The sequence below is a fragment of the Acanthaster planci genome, linkage group LG10 (genome assembly GCF_054643075.1).
Source record: "Acanthaster planci isolate LZ-2023a linkage group LG10, COTS_SCS, whole genome shotgun sequence".
In the NCBI taxonomy this organism is placed as follows: Eukaryota; Metazoa; Echinodermata; class Asteroidea; order Valvatida; family Acanthasteridae; genus Acanthaster; species Acanthaster planci.
Genome location: NC_141786.1, coordinates 15,635,499 through 15,661,018, shown reverse-complemented (window position 1 = coordinate 15,661,018; position 25,520 = coordinate 15,635,499). Strand labels below are relative to the sequence as shown.

At 41.0% G+C, this 25,520-nt stretch overlaps 2 protein-coding genes across 9 annotated transcripts in view; one reads left to right on the top strand and one right to left on the bottom strand.

Moving 5' to 3' along the window:
* The window catches only part of LOC110982993 (uncharacterized), a 279,431-nt gene that overhangs the window by 19,815 nt on the left and 234,096 nt on the right, over positions 1-25,520 (bottom strand). For all 4 annotated transcript variants that reach the window (XM_087142717.1, XM_087142720.1, XM_087142719.1 and 1 more), the window contains 20 exons: positions 25,247-25,390; positions 24,431-24,529; positions 18,338-18,583; positions 17,326-17,466; positions 16,375-16,479; positions 15,882-15,980; positions 14,997-15,095; positions 12,464-12,562; positions 11,452-11,616; positions 10,148-10,288; positions 9,418-9,516; positions 7,811-7,912; positions 6,996-7,091; positions 6,230-6,352; positions 5,616-5,744; positions 4,750-4,863; positions 4,126-4,308; positions 2,386-2,468; positions 1,564-1,651; positions 405-490 (listed from right to left, as the gene is read on the bottom strand). In XM_087142717.1, coding sequence (XP_086998843.1) covers positions 405-490; positions 1,564-1,651; positions 2,386-2,468; positions 4,126-4,308; positions 4,750-4,863; positions 5,616-5,744; positions 6,230-6,352; positions 6,996-7,091; positions 7,811-7,912; positions 9,418-9,516; positions 10,148-10,288; positions 11,452-11,616; positions 12,464-12,562; positions 14,997-15,095; positions 15,882-15,980; positions 16,375-16,479; positions 17,326-17,466; positions 18,338-18,583; positions 24,431-24,529; positions 25,247-25,390 — 2,441 coding nt within the window. The remainder of the gene's footprint in view (positions 1-404; positions 491-1,563; positions 1,652-2,385; positions 2,469-4,125; positions 4,309-4,749; positions 4,864-5,615; positions 5,745-6,229; positions 6,353-6,995; positions 7,092-7,810; positions 7,913-9,417; positions 9,517-10,147; positions 10,289-11,451; positions 11,617-12,463; positions 12,563-14,996; positions 15,096-15,881; positions 15,981-16,374; positions 16,480-17,325; positions 17,467-18,337; positions 18,584-24,430; positions 24,530-25,246; positions 25,391-25,520) is intronic.
* LOC110982994 (E3 ubiquitin-protein ligase TRIM56-like) lies at positions 13,581-24,437 on the top strand. 5 transcript variants are annotated; one of them, XR_015426906.1, is made up of 3 exons: positions 13,581-13,830; positions 19,419-20,850; positions 21,706-21,836. XR_015426906.1 is itself a non-coding variant. In XM_022241830.2 (3 exons), exons 2-3 carry the CDS (start codon positions 19,422-19,424, stop codon positions 22,329-22,331), a joined length of 1,278 nt encoding a protein of 425 aa, XP_022097522.2. In that variant the 5' UTR covers positions 13,584-13,830; positions 19,419-19,421; the 3' UTR covers positions 22,332-24,437. The 5 variants fall into 5 exon arrangements, 4 of the variants coding, with proteins under 4 accessions (XP_022097522.2, XP_022097521.2, XP_022097520.2 ...); XM_022241830.2 differs by having other exon boundaries at positions 13,584-13,830; positions 19,419-20,073; positions 21,706-24,437; XM_022241829.2 differs by having other exon boundaries at positions 13,584-13,830; positions 19,419-20,172; positions 21,706-24,437.

Genomic DNA, 25,520 nt, shown 5'->3' with positions numbered 1-25,520 from the left:
GGTCCACTTAAACACAGGAATACAGAGAAAAACAGGGAAGTATGGCTATCTGTCTCTCACTGCAACACCATAATTTTCATGAGCCAACTGAGTTCCACCATGGAAAGACTTACTGTTTGCAGTAAAGGTGATTAAGGTTCAAAGATTGTGGTAGGCAGCTTAAACAGCCATGTAACACTTTGAATCCATGTGCATGTTAAATGATCAACCGTAAGCGTGTGTGTAACGGTGGTGAGTCTTAACACAAGGCATATTACCATGAAAATGCATCCTTGCCAAAGGCAGGTCAGTGCTTTTGTTTCACTCAGACATGCACAAAAGGCCAATTCATGTAAATCGCTGTGGAAAACAGAGCACTGGCTTCCAAAATGGCTGCAACGCAAAGCCTCAAAAGAGCGACTTACCAGGCAAGTACAGATGCTGCACTTGGGAGACTCTGGGATAAAGGTCTCACCATGACCGTACTCATTCCCTTCATACACACACGTATCTGAGCCAAAAAAAGAATAGATGAAATTAGCAAGTTCAGACAGAGATCCAGGCTTTAAATCAAACACAGTGAAACGTCAGAGTGTGACTGAAGTTTCAGCGACTGTCTTCATTGTGGACATAGGTCAGAAGAATTTATGCTGGTGTGTCACCTCTCAGTTGCTGGTTTCCATTTTGCCATTGTCACTGTGAAGATCTTATCCCTTAAATTCTCATTACAGCACAACTCTGCCATGAAATGACTTCCTCAGGGTTTTTTGAAGGATGTTTACCTAAAGCTTATTTGACTACTCTTACAACAAGCATGCAACTTGGACTTTGAAAAAAAAGAGGAAATTCCAAACTTCAGAATTCAGTGAAGACAATAGAACAGTGTATTTCAATTTTCAAAGGCATGAGTGTGAAGTAAAACATGAGGAAATTAACTGATCCAAGGAAAAGTTGTGTGCCTGTTACATGGGATCTTCACCTGAATGTAAAGGTGACATATCTTTTCACAGATATCTCAACTTCTATCAGTACCCTTCATGGCAGCTATAAGTATAGTAACATATTTTCACCGGTTGCTAAACAAAGGACGCTTCTGAGGGCCATTTTGCTGACACCTAATCTTTCTTAATGTGTCAAAAACATGATGAAAATGTTGGTTCCAGGTGAACCCAGGAAAGGGTGGTACCCAAAAGGTTTTTTAATGGATCAGGATGTGCTCTCTTTGCATTTTACAAGATTCTGAGGATGAACTCATCACAGTTACACTGTGGAGGAGTGAAACATCTCTTTTTAGAGGTGCTGAGGAGAAAAAGATGACTCAAGACCTTGGGCCTGTTGCCTTTGCAGCTCATGCTCATTAACCGCTCTGTCTATCATGCACACCTTTAAGTCTCATCTGACAGATATTCCCTCTGTTACTAAAAGTCAACTTCACCTTGCATTCGTCTGGTGCACATCCACTACTTAAACTACTACTGCAATAGATCCCTATTACATAATGCTACTGAATCAAAGGACTCGCCTATCACAGAAAGAGATTAAGGCAAAACATAAAGGAGTCTGTGATTCGCCTATAAGTCTCACCTTCGCATGTGAGGCAGCATGGTCCCTCTGTTGGCTTGCTGCAGGTGATTTCTGGACAAGTCAGATTGGAGCACTTCACATTGCCATTCTGTGGAGCCAAACAAAAAAAATAATGTCTAGCTGTGATTTATCACAATGGCAGATGAGATGGCAATACTGGTTGATGGACACAGAGAGGAAGATGGTAGTCCAAATCAATGCATCAATTGATAGTCAGTTGACAGTTGGAATTTCATTGCTTAGTCATGATGCAAAAATGAGCAAAACATGTGGTTCCCAAGCAAGGAGGACCAGAAACATTTTTTCAAAGTTGTTTTTATGACAGTGGGCATGGAGTCTGAGCCCTCAAATCCTTGGGTGCATTTGATATTTACTGGTGCAAATTGCAATTTGGCAAAAATGAAGCTACAATTTTGCATACATCGGACAAAATTATTCAAGTTAAAAGGAGTGGAACTGTCTTAGAGAATGGCTGTACAGGCACATGACTGTATGTATGTATGACTGCTTCTATGTATCCCATAGAAACAAAAAGGTAAAAATATCTCGAAAATATGGACTTGAAAGATTATTTTTTTAAATGAAGAATATATTTCATAAATTTTACCCCAACATAAATACATTCGTACATTTGGATGCTGTAAGAAAAAATTTAATAAATACATCTTGTACAAAAAACATTTCATAAACTTTTCACAAAAACAAAATATGACCAAATATGTCAATTTTGAAAATGCAGTGTTCTGCCTGTAAACTCAGAATGAACAGTGCTATGCTCTGTTCCTGAATGAATTCTATATGATTGCTTATGGAAAGTCTCACCTCACATCTGCAGACTGTACAATTACTGCTGGATGGTGTGAAGTACTGGTTATTTCGAATCAAAGTGCCCTCGCTCAGACAATCTTCAGATTAGAACAGAAATATAATTCAGAGTTTGTGATGGAAAGTGTCCAGTTTCTTGTCACACTAGCCCAATTTTAAAGTGGCTGAGTGGCACTGCTCCAGTTAGGATCCAACTATCATATTTATGACCTTTAATTTTTTTCTGATCTTTTCGTTGACCGTTTTATCATTTCTGCTCAAAGCAGAGTTACAGTTGTCAACACTGTGGATCGTGGAGTGAAATCAGTTGGTTCAAACCAGACAATCCTGTAATCCCAAATCCTTCAAAGTGAACACCTAGGTTTGGAGTACTTTGATGCATTCAAGGCTGGAAGGGTGCCAGTCACTTTATGCAGAGGATGAAGTTTTATAAAGAGTTAAGCCTTCATCTGGAACTGGCTAGGTGAACAGTGAGTCTAGGTTAAACAACAGAATTCAGTTAAGCAGGAGGTGAACGAATCTACACCAAGATCATTTCATCCAAACTGCTGATGAAGCTTCAGTTTACATAGTTTATTTTAGAGTGGATATGAGGTCCAACTCAGCCTAAGACATACTCCATGATATAAGCTATAAACATGGAATGGAAGGTTAAACCATCAAAGAATGAGTAGGCAAAGTAGGGGAAGACGACTGAGTAAAGATTCAGACTTTGTCTATTACCAGGCATGAAATGATACAAGAAGTAGTTAAGAGTGAGCCAGTTTTAGCCTGGTATATCAAGTTCAGGACAATAAGTCAAAGACCTCATTATGAATCTCAATATGTTTCAGGAGCATGCATTTCTGTATGGATGACAACATGAGTGATACACCAAAGCTCTCACAAGGAGGGGAAATCTTTAAAATAGATTTCTCAAACACATGTTTTCCATATACACCCTTCTGACTTTGGATGGCCAAATATAATAAAGTGTTAAGTTTGCTCTTTCGAATGCAAACTGAAACATAGTTATCAAAAATTGTCCTAAAGAATCATTCTTTGGGATGTGGTTCAAATAATTAAAGATGTCCTCACCTGCAGAAGCACATTCTTAATTGCACTGGTTAACAATTCATACCAAAAAAGTGATTTGCAACTGAGACAAAATGTGCTCTTTCTTATGGATTATGATTGTGCTGAATTCAAATATGACAATTAATATAGCTGATCTGCAACTGAATCCAAGACAGTTAAGTCTATGTTGCACATTCGATGTATAAGATCTAAATAGCAGATTTTTAATCATGAATTGTCAATCTACACGTAGGTCTTTCCTGAGCATTTACAATTGTTGAAACTGACACAGAACAAAATCTCAACAAGAGCCAAGCAATAATTTCAAGCATCAAGGGCATTCTGGTTTGATATTCTAATGGCGCATGCCATGTGTGAGGCTATTCAGAAACAGCTACGTGCATGCTTATCAGTGCAGCCATACGCGGACTCACGCACACCCTTTGTTCCCAAAAGACGTTGGCTTTTTGAGATACCGAACTGGTTAATTGTTCGAGTGTGACTTCATTTATTTCTTCAGCATTTTGCTTAGAGCTGAATATACAGAGAGCAGCAATTTGGAACCAAAATGGCTGTTCATTATGTGTGGTGTAAATGTATACGCAGTTCCAAAAATTGAGACACTCATGTCACAACTCTCTCTACAGGCAGCTCTGGTTTTTGCCAGAAGACCAGCATTACCTGTGCATTCGTGGCAGCACACGCCGGCCCTGGGCACAGGGTGGGTGCACAGCTCATCGCATATCTCCTCCATGCACTGGACGTTGCTGTTGTTGCAAAAGCAGTGTTCACAGGCATTGAAGAGTGACGTCCAGTTGGTGAGGTGACGGTACAGGATGCCCTTGTACATGCAGTCCTCGTTATCTGCCAAAAAACCCCAGATAATTATCCATAAGTAAACACACATCACCCACCAAGCTTACATAAATTTTCTGTTCATGTGAGAAACCTCATTAAAATTACTTATTTTTCTTCAACTCACAACACTCTTGCGAGGTGGATTTATGTTGCTGGTTATCTCACATTTTTGCTACACTAAACCTTTGCCAAGAATGACACTAAAACTGATTTCCAGAAAGGGGGTAACCTTGAGTGGACTCAGCTTAATCCCAAAAAGGTCCTCACAACCCACATTATGTGGACCCTTTGTTCACGGGTCCACATAAGGTATGCAAAGTTGGCACATATTTCTGTCTGGAGATGAGTAAATGTTCAGCTGAACTCCTACATTCTTTTAAAAATTCTTCAATTTGAGGCCCAAATGGCTAGTCCCATGGAGCAACAAGTTAAAACAGAAATATTCACCTTGTGGGGGACACTCTGTACACTGAGTGACGCCCATGTCACAGGTGCACTGGGAGCAACCATCGATAGTCCAACTCGTCCCAGCTGGGTAGAGGACATTCTGGTACAAGCAGCCTGGTATTGGGAAGAGTTCCAAACACACATGAGCATATCAGAGGAGGCTTTCACCTTTGAAAGGCCAGCTTGAGACAGGAAGAAAATGAAATATCCACAAAATACTAACCAGAGACTTAGAAGGCCCCATAGCAGCCTATGGCCTGTACGTTACCTACAGTTGTGTTTGCCAGCAGGCAAACCTTAAATGACCCATTTTCAACCTTTACGTATAAAAATACCTTAAATTGATAATGCATGATTTCTAGACTTGAAAGAGATCATCTGGACATTTCTGGAATCAGTAAAATCCTCATCAAAAAATTCTGAAAGTGGGATAAGTAATGACAGATTTTTGGATTGTCTGACTTGTGGTAGGTTCAGCCTAAGTTAGGGTCAGACACCTCTGGGTGTGTGAGGTAATTGCCCAACCGAATATAACAACACTCGTGGCTGATTTTGGAAATGTTTGTTCCAGAGAATCTGAGGAGTAAGAGTGACTGGTGACTGATGAGGAGTTGGCAATGTGGTGAGTCGGATTTAGGAAGTATTGCTGAGGTTGGGATGAGGTTGGATGTGTATGGATTGGGTTGGATTAGTTTCTGGTGGAATGCGATGGGATGCAATAGGTAAGCTGAGGTTCATAGGTGGTTTACGGTGGGGTGCATTGGGGTGGAATGAGGTATTTTAGACCAGCCTGAAGAATGGTTGGGCTCAGTTACTCAGGCTTGGCTGAGTTTGCTTGAAAAGTGGAGGCAGGGTTCTGTACATGCCTGCAGGTCCGACGCAAGTCTTCCCGTCGGAATCCACAATGAATCCTTCATGGCACGCACACAGATAGGAGCCAATGGTGTTGATGCACCGATGTGCACAAGCATGCTCTATCTTACACTCGTCGATATCTGAAAATAAACATTAGAAAACACGGGTAAACCAGATCTTATTAGATCTAAGTTCTATGGCATCCTTCTAATTAGGTGTGAACTCACATTGAGCATGGTGTGAACATCCTCCAAAAAACGGAAACCACAAAAAAGGAAAATGGGAAAGAAACAGAGGAAGAGGGACAAAATTCTGCAGTTTACCAGAAAATACCTCAGAAATGAGTCGATTCAACTGTTCATGATTTGTCAGCTCTGTGCTGATGAGCATCCCTAAGAAAAGAGATTTTTATTTTTCCCTCTTCTCTGGTAATGCCCATAAGTGAGCAATGATGTTGAAAATCTAAAGTCATAGAAGCAAAATACTCAATGCAGGTATGAATCCTAGCAAATCTGTCTAAATCCCACTAAATTTCACAATGTTATTTTACTGTATAATCCCAAATAGTCTTCCAAAATAGAGGTACAATGCACGATAAGTGGGTAATTGTCGGGAAGTGTTTTACCTTGGCACACGTCATCGGGGCCAAACTCATAGCCTGGTGGGCAGGCACACTTGTAGCTGCCAATGGTGTTGATGCAGCCGTAGGTCGGGCAGATCAGTGGGTTGATGGCACACTCATTGATATCTGCAATTGAGAGATGGAGAAGTCAGAAAGATTATAGTAAGGATGGATTATAGGCTATCAAAGGCACTGGTGTACATCCTTCAGGCAATCCTTTTCATATGAAATGCTTGAATACCAGGAATGTCTATGCTAACAGTGGATGCACTTTCGTTTACCACAAGAAGGACCGACATGCACTGAACTGATCCAAATTCTCTCATTTTCCACAAATATTTTCAGTGTAAATACATTTATCATGTAGTATAAATTATATTAAAGTTCTTTTAGATTGTATTTCATGATGCATACATTCCAACCATGGTATAAATAGACAAACCAAGAAGAACATTCTACAAGTTCAATAAAGGTTCAAAAACATGTTGAACATTTATTTGTAAGGATGTCAGAAATTTAACACTTTGCTGTATTTTTTCAGACTTTCCAGGAACTTCTTTTAGACTTCAGGTTGGAACACAGCCTAATATTTTTGTACCACGGCTTTTGAGATTGTAGATAAACAGGGAAATGTGACCTGTTTCTTATCAAAGTGTAAAGCAGGAAACTGATGTTTATCAATTTGGTCTCACACTAACAAGGTCTATGTTACATTTGTGTGGCAAATACCAAGGTACAACTCTGCTAATAACTTTTAGTTTCTGCTCACCTTCGGTGCAGGAGGGTCCAGTGAAGCCCACAGGGCACATGCAGATCCCACGTTGGCAGATGGCATTGTTCTCACAGGCTGGGTTACATGTCATTTCTAGAGTTGTGAAGAATTCATACCAAATAATACATATCAAGAATGAACAATAAAAATGCCTAACAAGAAGGCCATAAAGTCAAAAGTTAATACTTACAACAAAAGCCTCAAGATTGAGAATCACTGAGAAAGAACAAACTTTCAAGTAAAAGTATAAGGGCTAAAATGTTCTTAAAGGAATCCACCATTACTACAACAACTGCTTCTTAAAGGAGGACACAATAATGTCAATCAAGGATTTTCTGCAAACTGTAATTTGTAGCTGCTACTACGTGTGCACACAGTAACACAAGAGGATTTAACCCGCCAAGATTTTCGGTAGCATTGTAAAGAGGGCTCGTGAACATTTCAAAGCAATTTCTCCGTGCAGTACAGTGTGAGGTTTGTTCTAAAAATCATGCATATACACAGGTCGAGTCTACACAGGTTGAGCATGTGTGGAGACCTCAGGTGTTCAGATGCCACAGCAGGGTACAACAAATGTTGATCCACTAGTTTGTCTCAGAGTGGAAAGAAATATATCACATAGATCTGGAACAAACTCCTCTGATGAGTCGGCATTTATATCCAACTTTGTGACTGACTACCTGGTCTCTTTATCTGGTCATTTTAAAAAGTCAGAATTTAAGACCAAAAATGGTGCCCCACCTCAGACAAGCTGGCCACGAATTAGTACCAGCAAGAACTGGTGGTAATTTCATAACTTAAGTGTGGCTTACCAATGCCACAGGTTTCACCGGTGAACCCAATGGCACAGAGGCACACGCCTTGCTCACACGTTGCTCCGTTCTCACAAGCCGGGCTGCAAAGTCCACCGCCCACTAATTTTACAAGAAAGTCAAAGGTAACAAAAAAGTGGATGTAATAACAACTGTCCAAAAGGTGACTGGCACTTTCTAAAATGTAGTAGCCATATGCCTGTTGGTGGTCAGTACCTGTGTAAAAGGACTAAAAACAACTTATGGTGTCATATTCAGTTATGTAATAGGGTGGGGTTAGGGGAGTCAGGCTCAGGTGCAGAGGTGGGAGGAGGATTCAACAGTAGAACTTGAGCCAGTGGGAGAGGACACTTTCACTAGCCTATGGCTGCACCATGCATTTGGCATCTCATCTAGAGGTGGATCTGAGAGCTAATCAAAATACAACGTGATAGGAGGTATGGCCCTTCATGTTACATTATATTTCAATTTACAAACTTAGAACTATTCTCAATAGAAGCAAGAGGTAAAACAGGCTGGATATACTCCTCACGCAGTTGTGCAGTACGTTGTGTCAAAAAATCTGCAAAAGTGACCTCGATTAGGGAGGGGAACTCTATTTGAAAACCCTTGAATGTTCTTCAGCTTCACCCATGTATAAATCACTTCCTGCCAGGGACACCGGATCCGGACACGTATGCTTTATATGTGTGGCCGGGGTCTCCGAACACGGACAAAGGGAACAGGGCCTTGTAACAAAAGACCGTACTCGGAACAAAAGACCAGGCTGCTGGGCATTACCGACATTTTTTCACTCTCAAAATTCTAGATAATCCTGCCTTGTTTTGAAACAGTATACCACGGTTTGGGGCATTTAAAGTGAGCGGATTACCACCAAGGACAAAAGCGCTCCACCACCACAGGCTGCAGGCCTGGCTGAAATACTCAGGCGTCAATGGATTTTGTCTGTCTGGCTAGACAGGACACTAGACATGCCTTCACATTTTCGTAAGTGTCCAGTAAATGAAGATAGGAATTCTTAAAGAATTTTGAAAAAAAGAAAAAATTCATAAATATCCCGACCCAGTATCATCAACATTGATAAAAGCCCTGGCAGTAAGTGGTTCAGTGATACACACAGCTGAACCGGTGTTCATTAACTGCTCTCATAAGATTGCACACTGCAATAAACATGGAGTCTACAGGGTCTGCGTTGGAATCAAATGACTGACAAGCCAAAGCAGAAGTCAATCGCATATTAACGCCACAAGTAACAAGAGTTAACATGATACATTGCTTTTCACTTTGATTCCTCGTCATAACTTGATAATGATGTGTGGTTATGGTCAAAAGTTGACATACATTTGGATTAAGTGAAAGTGAAAGTGTAGGGCCGGATTATCCTGATTTTTGGTAATGATTCTTTTTCAGTCAGCACAGTCAATTATTGTAAATGAACCTGAGAATAAAGTTTTAAAATACAGGAGATCTTCAGATTGATCAGCCATTGAAAAGGAATAGCTGCAAAAAATAGATGAAGTCATATAAACCTAACTTTCAATAATACAACTGTACACTTTGGTGCCCAGATGATGGGGTAGGGGAAAGGCCTAATATGGCACACTCACGTGAGAACTCGCACTGTTCCCCTTGAAATCCCTCGGCACACTCACAGATGCCATTGACACAAATGCCACCATTGAGACACAAGCCCTCGCAATCTTCCGCTAGTAGTGAACAACAAACCAGTAACAACAGTTAGCGATAAGGGTAAAGTACATGTACATGTAGAGAAAACTGTAATACAAAATACAGATACCTTTGGGAGGTTTGCATGGTGACGCATTGATCAACTACATGTAGTTAGGTATGCTGTTACATCTCTTTTAAATGTTGGTTCTCAGAAAAACTGGTGATTCTACTCCCACTGCCCAGACGTAGAATGTATAGTGCAATTCGACAACCAGAATTAGAAGCCATTACTGTGGTGGCACAAGGCTCGTGTGCAGGTGGTACGCACGTGTTACATGCCTCATCGACCAATAAGGTGTCGCGATTTCCCAAATGCATGCGCGGGTCAAGCTAAAAAAATGTGTGTGTGTGAGTGCAGTGCCGCAGCAGTCATGACGTCTAATCGGATTAGTCTACATGGTGTAACTGTAAACCTAACTAGTTTGTAATACAAAAACATCATTCACTACCTATACATGTAAAATTACGGCCCAGATGAACATATCAACCTTTGTCAGTTGCCAAGGTAAGTACGACTCTAAAGTCACTTGAACATTTCCCTGTGATTTTGCTATAGATGTTTCAGCTGACAACCCAATACGTGAATAGGCGCAGCCAAGTTCTTACGTAGTGTTGTCAGGTACACCATTCCTGATAAGGGCCCAGAGATGCAAGTATAGTTCCCTGCATCGTCCAAGGTGAAGTCGTTGATAATAAGGTTGACGACAGACTCTGGCAGTACTTCAACATACTTGTGCAAATCTCCTCCTGAAAAAACATAAACACAGAAACAAACAAAGTTTAGAAAAAGAATCAGTGGGTCCTACCACTTTCCATATAGCCCTACAATCATGAGTCCCTATGTTTACTGCAGTGCATGCTGGGATAAAGTGGGGCTCATCAGAGTGGTATAAAGCTGTCATATGCCAGTGAAAATGACAGACATACAAGAGAAATTCAATCACAAAAAAGTGACATGTACAATCCCACCACTGCCAGTAGCAGTTCGAAGAAAGATTTAAAATGATAGTTACGGGAAATGCATGTTCGAAGTTGAGATGTTGTACATGTATGGTTACTTAGCAGTGCATGGTACTGTAAGCATAGATGTTCTATCCCAGAATGCACTGGGAGGTATACACTTCGATACTGAAATGTTCACATAAATCTCGAAATTGAGATTTAAATGTCAATTCCCATGGTCTTTTTAAACACAAAGCTGTTTCAGCTTTCATTAAGCCAGTGCAATATCCTATGAAACTGTGGACTAATTTCACATACAGGTGGTTTCTCAGATTCAAATATCAAAAAGAAAAGTGCAAAAAAAAAGGAAAAATGGAAGGATCCCTAGACATTAGCCCACTGCCAAAGAAAATGTACAATATTGCCTAACCTGACATTATTATCTATTATTGTCTATTAAATGATTACAAAATGCTATATCTTACAAAATGGACAATCTGGAGTATTTGCTTTTGAAAATATTCTCTTGTTAAAATATATATTTGTCTGTTTCTTCTGAAAATATTCTCTTGTTAAAATATATTTTGACTGTTTTTCACAGACTTGCCAATGCACACTTTGCTGTTGGGTCCCTCTTAATTAATCAGTAAATCATAAATACTGGCAGAAGAAGAGACCATTTTTTTAACAGGGAGGTGAGGGTGATATGGGGGTGATGCCCATGCACTTTGACACATCCTATAATGGGGTGGGACCCTTGTTCGTGCAGAGCTCAGAAACAAATTGCAAGACCATGGTTTTTTTCACATACCTATGTTTGGTTACAAAGTAAAGGATGAATACCTTTTTCTTTGAAACTCTGCCAACTCATCCTTTGAGTAACCTTCAATACAGTGGCTAGAAATCAGTGCTTTCCCAAGTTCTCACCACTTTGTAAATACATTCCAGATACATGTATATAAATTCACCAAATCCAATTTTGCCGATGGCGTTCCCCTCTGGGCCCACCCAGACCGGTAAGGTCCCCGGCTCCTGATCCATGCTGTGCAGCCGGCACAGGAAGTTGACATCCTCACCCAGGGCCAGGACCTGGCCAGAGAATGGGTTGATGATGATCTGCGGTGATAAATCCACTGAAAGAAAGAAAACACTAAGAATATTAACCATAACATAACAGCAGTGGGATCCATATCCCCTCAACATTTCCTCAAATATTGTAGCAATGCATTTATGTCATGCACCTGGCCTTCAGGAAATTTTTTCAATAACATGTTACAGTCCTGACACCAATATTGAGAAAATTTAGGTATTCTGTTCTCGTGTGATAAACCTTATTTGGAGACAGGTCAGCCAAGTATCCTTACTGCATACTCAATACACTCAAGCTGACGCAATAGGATTCTTGAACTTTAAACAACATCAAAACCCTATGGCGTATTGAATTCAAGTCTTTATACTGATTATTAGAGCCTTAATCAAACGTCAGGAGTTTGTCTGGATAGCTGAAAGCTAACTATTCATCGTAACAATTTTTTTTACACCTGCAAGTGTTGACAGTAACAGGAAAAAATACATCAATCATTTGCCCCATGTTGCAGAGCACTTGTATATTCCACCATTACTCTGTGAAAGGCACACCCTAAACTCAATTTGATTCCACTAATCCTTGAATATATTTAGATTTATCCACATGCATTCGATTGTCCAAGTAATACATTTCTCTTCCCTGTTTAACTGGAAGTCAAAGACAAAGCTCTGCAGCATGAAATGCACGTACATTAAGGATAAGTAAATCCGGGCTGAGGATTGTGACCAAATTGGAAAGGTTGTTTACAAATCACTGCAAAAGGAATCTAAGACATCATTCTTAGTGTCCTAACTTTCATTTCTTTTTTCACACAGGAATGCAAGTCACTTCACCGAGGGGGCAACAAATGTAATAAATTCATTACGGAGGAACGGAATGGGTCTAGAGCATACCTATCAATTCACATGAGTCGCCTTTAAAGCCTTCAGCACAGTAACACTGGCCACGCACACAGATGCCACCATTCATGCACGGGGGCTCACATTGGATGGCTGTTGGGGGGTGGAAAAACGGTGTGACACACAGGGTGACAAAAGGGTAGACACTGTCACATGGGATGTGCAAGTTGAAGATCAGAGCACAGCAAACTTCTAAAACACAGGTTACCGACACCGTTGCCATAGGGCATGTCTACATTATGAAACTTTAAAATCAGAAACTTGGCAAATGACACAGCAGAATGAAAATCAAGGAAGATCAAACTGAAGACCCTCATGAAGTAAATTTGCAAAAGTACACACAAGATCACATGCAATTTGACCTGTTTTCACCATTTATTAAATAACATTTTCATGGAGTGTTTCCATGAATTCTATGTGTAAATGATTAATTCTGTAATAGAAAGAAGTCTTTTGATTCTAACTTTGACAGGCTCCTGTATGAAATCTTAAACCATGCACACCGTCAAAGCTCATTTTGTTCCAACAATGAATCAGAATGTCATAAAACAGGTGAAAACTCACGCCCTCAAATTAAAACTCAAGAGACCAGAAGAATTAAGGGAAAAATTCACAATCAAATTGATCAAGATTTTACTTGGTCAAGTTCTTACCAGAACATGGTTCTTTTTTTTTATACTTTCCCATCTAAATTCAGGGAGTTTTTCACTCTCCATTGTCAAGTTCTTAGTCTTAATCTTTAGATATGAGAGAGCATGTATCACAAACAAAAGCAAAAGAGAACATTTTAACTAGTTTCTGAAACCTCTGCTGAAGAAAAAAAGGGTTGGCATTTTTATTAGGTAATGACGAGAGCTACATTTTCAGCAACAGCTTGAAAACTGCAGAGTCATACATGTACATATTTGTATATTCATGCTTATGGCCTATGAACCTCCATGAATTGAGGGAAAATGTTGGGTATTATACAACGTGTTTGCTTTCCTTTGGCAGCAAAACGGTTGGTGCACCTGTTGAAAGTGTGGCATTCACAGTTCTGTGCTGCACCTTCCAGCACATGTGACCTGTTTTTCTTTCTTATTTACTCAAACAGAGCTCTATTTTCCTAACAGTACAGAACATATGGATATTGGAATTCCAGGGTGTAGTAACTCAGACTATTCTGTGGGCTGCTTTTGTTCGTTGTCTTATTGTTCAGTCAGCTGTGAAGATGCCTGAACTTTGCCAGGAGGAAGTATACTTGCCCAAAAAATACAACACGCACATACACTGAAAGGAGTCAGCTCTTTCCAAGCACAGTTGTTGAATGTGTTTTAAAAATAGTCTCCTGCATCCTAACATTTCAATTCTACTTAATCAAGGTAAGCTTTTTTAAACAAATGAGGCTTTGAAAATGTTAGTGGAAGCAAGCTGTAAACTGACAATTAGATACATTTCTGACAAGGGTGGATCAATAATTGTAATAAACCTTTTGTGAAATTTGATGGGCCTGTTGCATTTGATTCATATTTGATGGATATAAAGCCAGGATTATCTCTCTTGCTTTTGCATTTCAAAAGAACTTGATAATAAAATAGACCGTATCAAATCACAAGCTATTGAAGCAAACTGCAACAAAACCATTCCTTTGTCACTGTGTTCACCCTGTTGTGAGAGGCTGGTTTTGTGAATGACCCTGCTTAGTCTGGTTTACCATAGAGGAAGGACACAGAAGGAGTTGTAACTCAGGCACTTCAAAGTGTACAATGACGGTCGCCGCAGAGTCAGACGAATTATAGAAAACATTCCAAAAATGCCTTGATTACTGCCCGCATCATTGCTGGACAAGCGGGGCCAGTAATATCCTCGCAATACTTGTAGCTTTTTGCTTGCAATTAAATGCAAATTATCACTGGGACCAGAAAATAGAGAGAAAAAAATCCCTGATATTAGACATACTTTTGCCATCGTAAATAAAATTTTAAAATTCTGATCCCTATCCATGCAAAGTTTGTAATTTTATTCATCTGGCGTTCCCCTGAAATGCTGTCCCTGGGAGTTACCAAGTGAGTCTAGTGCCAACGGGTGCTGGGGCTTTGGTGGGGTAAAAAATCCCTGGGATTTTCCCGGGAATTGGCTCTGCAGTGTGAAAAGGCCTTTTGTTGTTGTTTCTTTGCCTTAATTGAGAACAACTTTAGAGAAGTTGACCAAATGTGCAATACCATTCAGTTGTGGAAGCACACCTGAGACCTATGCTTCATTTCACAAGCACTAGACATACTGCCCGCAGTTTGACATCACTGTAATGATGCATGTATACGTCCGGCTGAAATGCAGCCCCACACCGCGTTCCGTTTATATGCATGTAACATAGTGATGTTATGCTTTATTTTACAAGGGTGTTTTCCTATGGAGACTCAATGGACTGCATCGCACCTCACTGTCATAGGAAAGTGCAATTTTAAACAAAGCCAGACATCATTACATTACCGGTCTGTTGCAAGAGGGACTGTAGATCAGAGGGGTGGACCAGAGGAACTGAACTCACGTCTTTTTTCACAGAAGTCTCCCGCAAACCCTGGCTGGCAGCGACACTGTCCACTCAGACAAATGCCTCCATTCTGACATTCTTGTGCACAACCTCGCTCTGAAAGAAATTGAAAAAAAAATTGAAAAACAAGTGTATTTGTAAATCTGCTGGCCAAATGTCTTGGAAATGAACTCAAATACTGGAAATCTGCAATACGGTATAAGTGTTCAAACTTTGTCAGGAAGATCACTGCTTCTTTGATCTACTATCCACTGCTTCATAGAGACTCGCATGCACAAAATAAGCAATTCAGAAAAAATATGAGGCGATTCCAAACTGCACGAGACTTTGAACAGTATTTTTCAGTTTGTAATGACGTACATAAAGGGTATTAAAACCACTGAAGTCAGGTAATCCAAGGAAGTGTTGCTTGCTCAGAACTCAGCCTCAATGTGCATTGATAGGCTAAATCCAATAAATACTAATGAAGCGATCTGAGATCAAAATTTTGTCAAGAGAACATTTCTGGCAACAGCATTGAAGCTATGGCCCCTTCAATTCCCTGGTAATCTTCGACAAACATCTTACTCTAAATAGTACTCAATATGCATGGTACAACGAAAAAGTTTAAACTTATCATTTGTTTGGTCGACTTCACCAAGAAGTGACTTATACTAATAGGATAGTTTTAGTGCGCCATGAAGTGACTTAACGTTGATAGACTTTGTACACATGATATGACAGTTTGTGGTGGGGCAACTGCCATGACACATCACTTCTTGGTGCAACTGACGATTTACAGAACATAAATTTCATAATACCATTACGAGTATAACGGACCAAATACAATAGCATAACAAATACAACTTGTACGCATTAAAGGTATTCTTTATTTCAGCGTACTCTTTATTTCGCACGACACTCCTTCAAACTCAGCCATGCACACACAGATGCCGCTGATGCAGGATCCTCCATTTTCACATGGGTAACGACACTCCAGATCTGCAAAAAAACAGGACAGTTATCGCAAAAAAGCTCTTAAAATTCAAACCTCATAGAGTCTGCTCTTTTTACACCAAACACATTTTCGCATGAAGGGGATTGTAAAACTGTGGCTGGTTGTCAAAGCATTTTCACTAGGTGTTAAAATTTCAATCAGCTACCAAAACAACAGATTATAAACACTGTTACTAAGTACTGTGTATAATAATTTAGAACCTTTGAAAAATGTTTTGTGATTATCTATAACACAAAGCTACAGTGATATTTCTGTTAACCTTTTGGAAGGAAAGGAGGCCTTTTTAATGCAACAGCTAATAATGTACAGGATATACATGTAGTGTTCATCTTATAACTAATATGGCACTGGATCAAAAGGACATTGGACAGTACGAACCAACGAGCTGGCAGAACTCTCCAGTGTAGGCAGGTGGGCAGAAACAGACCTCATTGTTGCACACCCCGCCATTCAGGCATTCACCATGGCAAGAGTTATCAGAGGCTGGACAAGAGATAACATAACATGAATGAAGAGACTCCATTCAAGAGTTGACCACATTGAAATGAGACAGAGATTAACTCTTTATTTTTGAGCATGATAATAGGAATGGAAGCAATAAAACAACACCTTACTGAGACGAGCAACAATGAGCCTTGAACGTGATACATTAGCAAAGTTCCTGATGTACTCCATAATAAAATTCATAACAGGTGAAATTATGCCGCTGCATAAATCTGCATGAACCTCTGAACTAGGCTACTTCATATCACTTTGCCGCTTGGCATGCACTGGTCAACCTGCTAGGTCAAAATCTAATGTAACAGCTGATATTGCGATTTGAGGTCATCAATGAGTCTGGATGGGTGATAGCAGTAAACATAAACCATTGATGTGCTCCTTGGTGTGTGGAAAATGTGCAGAAAATCTCCAATTGGGGATAGAAAACTGGCTAGAGTCACCAGCTGATTTGCCAATGTTTCCGTATCTTTCCATAATCAATTCCTCGGAGAGGAAACAATGCAACATGACTTTCTTTCAACCACCTTTAGTACATGTCCACTGCTGAAGCAGCTCTTTACAGTTTTGGGCCCGGTGGCATTTACACCTTGAGGCTGCATCCGAATCTGTTGTATAGAGCTAGGTCTATGCCTTCGCTCCATTGGAAATGTGTGGAAACGCATAGACAACAGACCAAGCCACAGCTCTGGAACCCCGTTTCAGACACAGCCTGAGCACAGAGCTGCGTCCAGCACTGGCCAAGAGCATAGTGCAAGTGCATGGGCATAAGAAACACTCCCTTCCCCAGAACTATCAGGAACACGTTTTATGAATACTGTCCAATCTTACGGTTCATGGTGATGACAACTGAAGCGATGAGGGGTCCGGCTGAGCAAGAATAGGTTCCAATGTCCTCTTCCTGCAGGCTGGTGATGATCAACTGACTAGCAGCCACGGAGATGGTCTCCACAAAGATACGAGTCCCGTCACCTGTGCAAATGAACGACAGCCAACAATGAATGAATTCTGTGCATTCAATGCATCACAGCTCATTATCGTTTTGGGATAATATTTTAAAGGTTGAAAGGCATGCGGTAGCACCATGTGAAGGAATTCTGAGATATAGTCTCCTGAAGATGGAATGAGCATGCAGTGCGAAACGTTGAGTATACTCCCGGTTCTTTTCAGAATCACACATACTCATAAGAGATGTATTCCTTCGCATGGTGCTATTGCAAGCCTTTCCACCTATTGCTGTCTTTCACCATGAATAGCCTGAAATTCCATCTGATACTGTTTTCTGTTGTATTTAATCTTCGTGTATGTTATTGTTAGTTTATGGATAATGTTCTATGAGTACCTGCTCTTGGCAGATACCGGCACAATGTATATGTCTTCTGCATTATTCATTATTATTAATATGAAGTGTAAAATGAGGGCATATTCATACTACCTGAAGTCATCCTTTAAAAGAAAATTGTCAAAACCAGTTTGGGTGCTACAGGCAATTGTTCAACTACATTTTACTTACGATTTATGCAGTAATGGTCAGAAGACTGGTTGAAACCAGCAATTCTTGAGATTTTTTTAAATTACCGTGACATGACAAAAAAGATTCTGGGTATTTCAAACATGAACCAAATTTCACAAATCTACAAATCGGAAAAAGTCACCATACTTTGGACATACCAAATATGTGAATAAAATGTCACAAAGCAATAAACAGCAGAGAACTGAATTACAAACAACAAGATTGTGAACCATGAAATTCTGTGAGTGCACAAGGGGTGCTGTGAGCAAATACGACAATGTGGTTTACGTCACACAGTTTGGGACATGGACCACATATAGCTAAGCTCACCAGGGTCTCCCACCGGTATCTCCCGGCCGTCAGGGTACACCCACACTGGCGAGTTGGTAACCTGGCTCTCATTGGTGTAGCAGACGTAGATGACTGTGCTCCCAATGGTCGGGACAAACTCAGTAGTTTGAGTGATCTGCAGGGCCACGTCTTCTTCCTGCCCGCAGTCCCTTCCGGCCCAGCCCGGTGGACATTTGCACACCTCGCCAACACACTCGCCACCATTCAGGCAAGGTGACTGACAGTCTAGAAAAGAAATACAGAGAACCCAAGAAGAAGCACACATTCTTTACTTTAATATACTTCAGATGACAGGCTTTATTTTTCCTTTGTTAATGTACTATAGTCCTCATCCACGACCCACACTTTGTTTACATGCGCACTTTCCTATGGCATGAGGTGCGACACGATCTACTAAGTCCTCTTAAGAAAGCACTCATGTAAACAAAGCCTGATGCCACTGTGTTTTGGGTCTATTAGCTTTAGAGGACATGAGACAAACCCCAAAGGACATTAATGAATCCATTGCTTTCCCTTTGTGTATCTGTCGTCTGAGGTTAAGCAAATGTGAAACATGTCTCTGAGGTAAAGCAGAACATGTTAACATCCTTATTCTACGTTCAAAATACTGAAGCATGGTGCATTACCAGTCAAGTGATACATGTCCACATAATTACAGCATTACAAGTACATTACAACACATTCTATCTCACAATTACAAAGCAGATTTTTCTTCATTTCCTCCTGCTGTATTTTTCTTTTTTCTGCTGTAAGTGACGGAATTACAATTACTGTTATTCATTAAACTACCTTGACAGTGCAAGAATGCAGCATTCCTTTTTACAGACATGTCCTCTACATTTTCATATTCCAAATCTCTGCCTATACCAGTGTCTGAAAGTTATGAAATAAACTACATAAAAAGTCCAATTTCTTTATAGTTTTGAACAGATGGTTGCCCAAAAAACAAGGGTTGATTTCCAAGATACATAAGCTACAGACAATGCATAGCAAACTGACCATAACACTGCCATTTTTCTATCCAAGCCTGATGCCATTTTTTCCATTGTTTTGCCAACAGGTGATGGTGACAATGGCGACCAGAAAACAGCCTAGTTCTGTCACACAACGGTTGTTCACTAATCATCTAGAATGTGACATATGCCACTGCCCGTACCAAGATCCCAAAACACTGTGTTGCCTGCACAGCTTCTGTATGGACTGCCTCATGCGATATCGTGATGCCAGAAAGACTCGCAAGCTTCACTGTCCTGTGTGTCAACAGTTAACACAACTCCCCTCTGTGGGTGTCCGCGGCCTCCCAGATAGCATAACACTTATGCATTTGGCAGAGGATATGGAATGGATAGGAGAGCAGAATAAGGACAGCATGAACAAGCCTACGTGCCCGAAACACAAGGCAAAAGTAATGCGATTCTACTGTGACACATGCCGGATGTTGATCTGCCGGGACTGTATAGTTCTGGATCACCCGAGAGAAAATCATCAGATCCTAGATACCAAGGCCGATCGCACGGGCTACAAGCAAGCGTTGGTGCACCACTTCCCTGACTATGAAAAGACACTGGCCAGTATCACGAATGATCATGACAGGATAGTTGAAGCTAAGAGGGAACTGCGCGACCGAGTGGACGCAGCTATCAAGGACGTGACAACAAGAACTGCTGAGGTCATGTGCACACCAGAGGTCAGGGCTGAAGAGGAGAAGATAATTGGTGAGATCTGCACACTGGAAGAATGTCAAAAGAGCAAACTGTCTAGGCTTGCAAGAGTGGGGGAGAGGCGGAAACTCAGCCGTCAAGTCCTGGAGACAGGTAGAGACGATGCCACTGCCTATGATTATGATTTCCTTGCTCTCTATGATGTAATTATCATGGGCATGGAAATGCTCAGTGGCTGCAGCCCTCCAAGAGCTGAAGGCGTGCGCTCATATCCTGCATTTGCACATAGCTGGAAGGTCGAAGCTCCCCTTGGTAAGGTGGTGATGGAAGATACTTGGGAGCTGTGCTGTGCGTTTGGCAAAAGGGGAAGTGGACCAGGAGAGTTTGAATCTGTGAGGGGTATTGCGGCTGCCGAGCCCAACGAGATTGCTGTGGCAGACTGGCGGAATGCTCAAGTACTAATCTTCAACAATAAAGGGCACATAAAGGACTCCATTCTGATTCTTGCAAGTGGGTTGATCAGTCAGCACAGTAAAAGTGTACAAACCTTTTAACCACTTTGAACTCGGACAAAGGAAACAGAGCTCTGTAACAAAAGACTGTACTCCGAAGAAAAGACCAGGCTGCTGGGCATTACCAACATTTTTCACTCTCAAGAGTGGTGATAATCCAGCCTTGTTTTGAAACCGTATACCAGGGTTTGGGGCATTGAGAGCGAGCGGATTACCACTGCAGACAAAAGCGCTCCACCACCACAGCAATGAGCCACACAGCACCGCTGCACGCTAATCTGGCCCCTATTGAAAAGAGGTCAGCAGCGCACTAAGCCAGGTTCGTGAACAAAAGACAGTTATACAACACTGCACAATCTGGACTCTGTTTACAAGGCTGCTGGCCTGGCTGAAATACTCGGGCGTCAATGAAGGTCACTTGTCAACTTAGAGTAGTGCCTGAAGATTACTTGGTGCGGCTATAAACGACCGTTAAATGGAATGATGAATTTTTGAAGGATTTTGAAAACGGAAAACAGACAGTTATGCCGGCCCAGCATCATCAACATTGAAAAATGCCCCGGCATGAAGTGGCTAAATGACTGATGTTCCAGGATACTTACCATAGTGGACAAAAGAAAAGCAGGATGTCAGAGTTAGGGAAACAAAATTTTTAGCTTCTGAATAATTCTTTTACCTTCTTGCTGTGTCAAAATTTATCATAGGGCACGGAAACTGGGAGCAATACATTTATTTAGGGGGGGAGGGAAGAGAACTTGATGTGTGTGCCTTTACCTTGCCTCTGGTTATGCCAGAGATGACATACTTTACTGTGCATGCAACTACAGGCTGAAACTGTGCTACGTGCCACATCTGCAATCACTACTGTCTGTATCATTGCAGAGCTAAACCATAAACAAAAACTAAAATATCGACAATTTGTAATCTGCCTTTCCAACAAACTGTGCAAGAGTCCACTGAAACTGGTTGAATGGGGCCATTGTTTTTGCTGCACTTGAACATACTCCACTTAAAAGAAGCTGTGAGGATCAATGTCAATGGCTCAAGTCGAGATTTGTTTAATTCATATATGCAGATGACTGGCTTAGCTTTGCACTTTTAAAGAAATGGTGTGGCACCGAGAGTGTGAAGAGTAAAAATATTTATGAATATACGGTTTACCTTTTTCCCTCAGATGATATTGTCAGTACAAAGGATCAATGGGTGATTCTCAGCACGAGTTTTGTGAAGGTGTACAACCGAGGCAACAAACAGCTGGCTGATGAGTTCCAAACGAGGCAACAAGGGGATGAGGTTGGCAAGGTGTATGAGGCTCCCCTGAGTTTGGCAATCAGGACAGACGGCAACATCATAGTGGGTTACCGCGGCAGGGGAACACTGACTGAGCACAGCCCAACCAGTGGTGACCTCGTGCGTACCATTCCAGTCCAGATTTCACCTTCTTTTTTGGCTGTGATGAGCAACAACTGGATTGTCATCAGTGACCATGTAAAGGGACTCGCCGAAGTAGTGGAGGTTGCTGATGATAAAGCTGTTACACTCTTTACTATCAGACCTACCATTAGTGGTGAAAGAGTGAAGAGCTGCAGGGGGGTGTGTAGCAATGATTCAGGCATCTACCTCGGAGTGAGTACAGGCTTTCACAATGGAGGCCATGTTCACCACTATGACAACGAAGGTGATTTTATTAGCTGCATTGCCCAGGGACTTTACGGCCCCTACGGGATCACCTTCACAGCGGATGGACAGGAGCTAGCAGTGGCTGACCACCACTCTGTCAAGATCTATCACAAGGTCTGATGCCCTGCAGCAAAATAATGACCAACATCCCATCTGCATAAACCCCCCCCGCATATCCTCCAATTTGGCAACCACAGCAAGGAAACTTCCATAATCCTTAAAATTCTAACACTCTCCAATAAAGTGCCACGCCATCTGTGCACTAGAAGTGGTTATCATCAAACTCCATGTAATGGTAATAGTGTCTGGATTCTACAGCCCGAAAATTGTTCAAGAACAGCATAACCAAGCAATGGATACGTTGATGCTGTGGCCCCCCTTAATGCTTGAAGCTGGCGAAGTGTTGTGGAAGAGTATGTTAATTACAAACCATCATTAACTCTCCAAAATCCAACACTGCAGTAATGCAGAAAACTGTACACTTTTAAACTAATTCTTTGTTAAACACTGGTAGATCCTGCAGTAAATGCAGTAATTATGCGTGGATTCCACAGTCTTGGAAAGTACATGTACAGCAAAGGAAAACGAGGATACGGGCTGAAACAGTTTATTCAAACATGGAGAGTGGCAGAATACGATTGCTTTCTTCATGGCAACAATTGTTCAAGACCACAAATCTGTATCATAATCCACTTAAGGAGATTGAAATGAGAGATTCCATGCAGATGTAGAGCCAATGATTTTCCACGATCACGGAAACCGGACAGAATTCTTGGAATCAACACTTTGAAACAGAATCCACTGCTAGAAATGGAACTCGCAAAATTTCCCACTAAAAAAAAAAAAATAAATAAAAAACTTTGTGCAAAGTACTACGAATAAATGCCTAACAAACTCTTTTAAAATGCTTGCTTCTAACGAACGTATTATGCTGGAAACATGCTAAATTACACCACTCCATCACATGATTGGGTTGTCCGCGAAGGTGTGGTACCAATACTTGCAAGTGCTATGGTGCGTGGTTAGGCGAATGGTTTCCATGCATAGTTTAAACTTGCTCTCCCATGTCTCCTATTTCATGTTTACAAAGGTATGAAACGAAATTTGAATTTCCAAAATGCAATTTGGGATTTGGTGAAACGGAAAATCATTGGCTCTACAGATGATTTCATGAAAGCTAGATAAAAACTTGCCATCTTGCATCAGCTTTGACAACAAATTTGCAGCATAGCTGTACAATATTAGAAAAAACTGCTTGGATCAGCTGGGGTCCTTTTAATGATTTTTTTGTGTATGTCAGGCCAATGTAATCAGCAAAGAGTATGCAGAATTCCTGTATTTCCTATCTTTTGCAAAGTGCAGAAGACTGTGCCACGTATTTCAATTTGCAATGACATACGTGGGGAATCCCACCCCCCAAAATACTGTAGAAAACAGCTGTTCTTGGGAAGTTGGATGCTTAGCGTGAGAACAAGGAAAATGCAAGCAAAAGCCTGAAATAGAAAGTGCAAAATTTTGGCATGTTTTCTTCACCGCTGTCCATATACATGTACATACTTGTGATGTCAAAACAAAAAGAAGGAATATTTTCAAGGTGGCTGTCAAAAATGCAGCATCCGAAACAGTCGCATCATTCGAGAGAGATAAACATCCTTTTCACTCACTATTTGGAAAGTTTCATCTCAGATCAGTGCTGCCTCTCTCTTTTCACATTCTAAGAGAAAGTACCAATTTTCATTTTCTGCATGCAAACTGGGAGTAACTAATTCACTTGTGTGACAGAGGGATGGAGCTAAACCATCAAGTGACTTTATCTTTGCTGACTTGTGAGACTTACTGATTGAAGCATATATAGTCCAGGCCAGAAGTGCCTGGTACAGGTTTGAAACAGGTGGACACATAAGACTACATAACCAATAGCTGGTACTATTTGTTGGACTTGATTTTGGGTGCCAGCGCAGGATTATTTTTTAAATCCTCAACAAAAGAACGCTAATTTTCTGCCATTTTTGAATGGGGACAAAAACCACCTCAAGTCTGCTGTTCTTGTTTAGCATGCTAAGTCAAGAAAATTATGTCAATGACACATAACAGAAGTTGTGACGATGCCAAACCAATGATCACAGCAGAAACATGCTTCTGGTAACAGTGGCAAAACAACAACTCTCAATGCAGGACTGGTTCCAGGCAGTTGTGGGTACCAGACTGCATCAGCTTACCTTTGATCTGGCAATAGTTTCCAGTGAATCCCTCGGGGCAGACGCACTGGGACTTCTCACAGGTGCCTCCGTTGAAGCAAGGCGGATCACAGATTCGCTCTGAAAGATTACATCCCCCCATCACCACAATTATCAAAACTTTCAGAGATTCCATGAGATTACCTTTATGAAACTTTACACATTACAGAAAATATGCAGGTTTAGTGTGTAGCTTAGATACTGCATAGCTAAGATGTATTTATCTTTTTATTGATGCATTTTGTGGACTTTTGATGTGATGTCATTTGATGTTATCTGGTTTTTAATTGTTATAATCATTATTGTAATTTGACATTTGACATATTTCTTTCTGAGTGTGAATCAAATGCTTTTAGTCTCTGGACTAGTTGTTTGCATTTTTAACCACTTGCAACTGGGTTTCCGGTACCAGACACGTATTCATTATATGTGGCCGGGGTGTCCGAAATTGGATCAATGGAACTGGGCCTAGTAACAAAAGATGGTACTCATAACAAAAGACCATGCTGCTGGGCATTACCAACATTTTTTCACTCTCAATAGTGGAGATAATCCAGCCTTGGTTTGAAACAGTATACCATGGTTTTGGGGATTTAGCGCGAGCGGATTACCACTGAGGACAAAAGCACTCTACCACCCATAGCATTATTGGGCTGGTATACTTCCCAGAGAGCTGAAATGGTTTCAGGAACATTCAGATTTGTGAGCCCAATTTCCAGGAAGTATGATAACATACCACCACCTTTGAATTACAAACACTGTCAGAAATGCTGATGTAAAAACCCTGATGTAACATACCAGCTAGCACAAGGGTGAACGATGTTGTGAGGGGGCCTGCCCGGCACTGGTAAGTCCCTACATCAGCTTCGGTAAAATTGTGAATGACCAGGGTGTTCTGGTATGGCGGGTTGCGCTCAGCATACACACGGTCATTGGTTGAGCCTGTGTTAGGGTCAGGGAAAAGGTCAGTTATGCACACAAGCCACAAACTACAGGTGTATGTGTCCTGTTAAACCACACAATAGAGGCTCTAACTTAAAGGTACAGCCCATTATTTGTCATCGATGCATTA

What these genes read in the sequence shown, in the direction of transcription:
- LOC110982994 (XM_022241828.2), top strand. Translation starts at nt 19,422, where the DNA reads ATGGTGACAATGGCGACCAGAAAACAGCCTAGTTCTGTCACACAACGG. An exon ending in CTCCATTCTGATTCTTGCAA is followed by an intron (nt 20,530 to 21,705) that starts GTGGGTTGATCA and finishes TTTTTCCCTCAG; the next exon opens with ATGATATTGTCAGTACAAAG.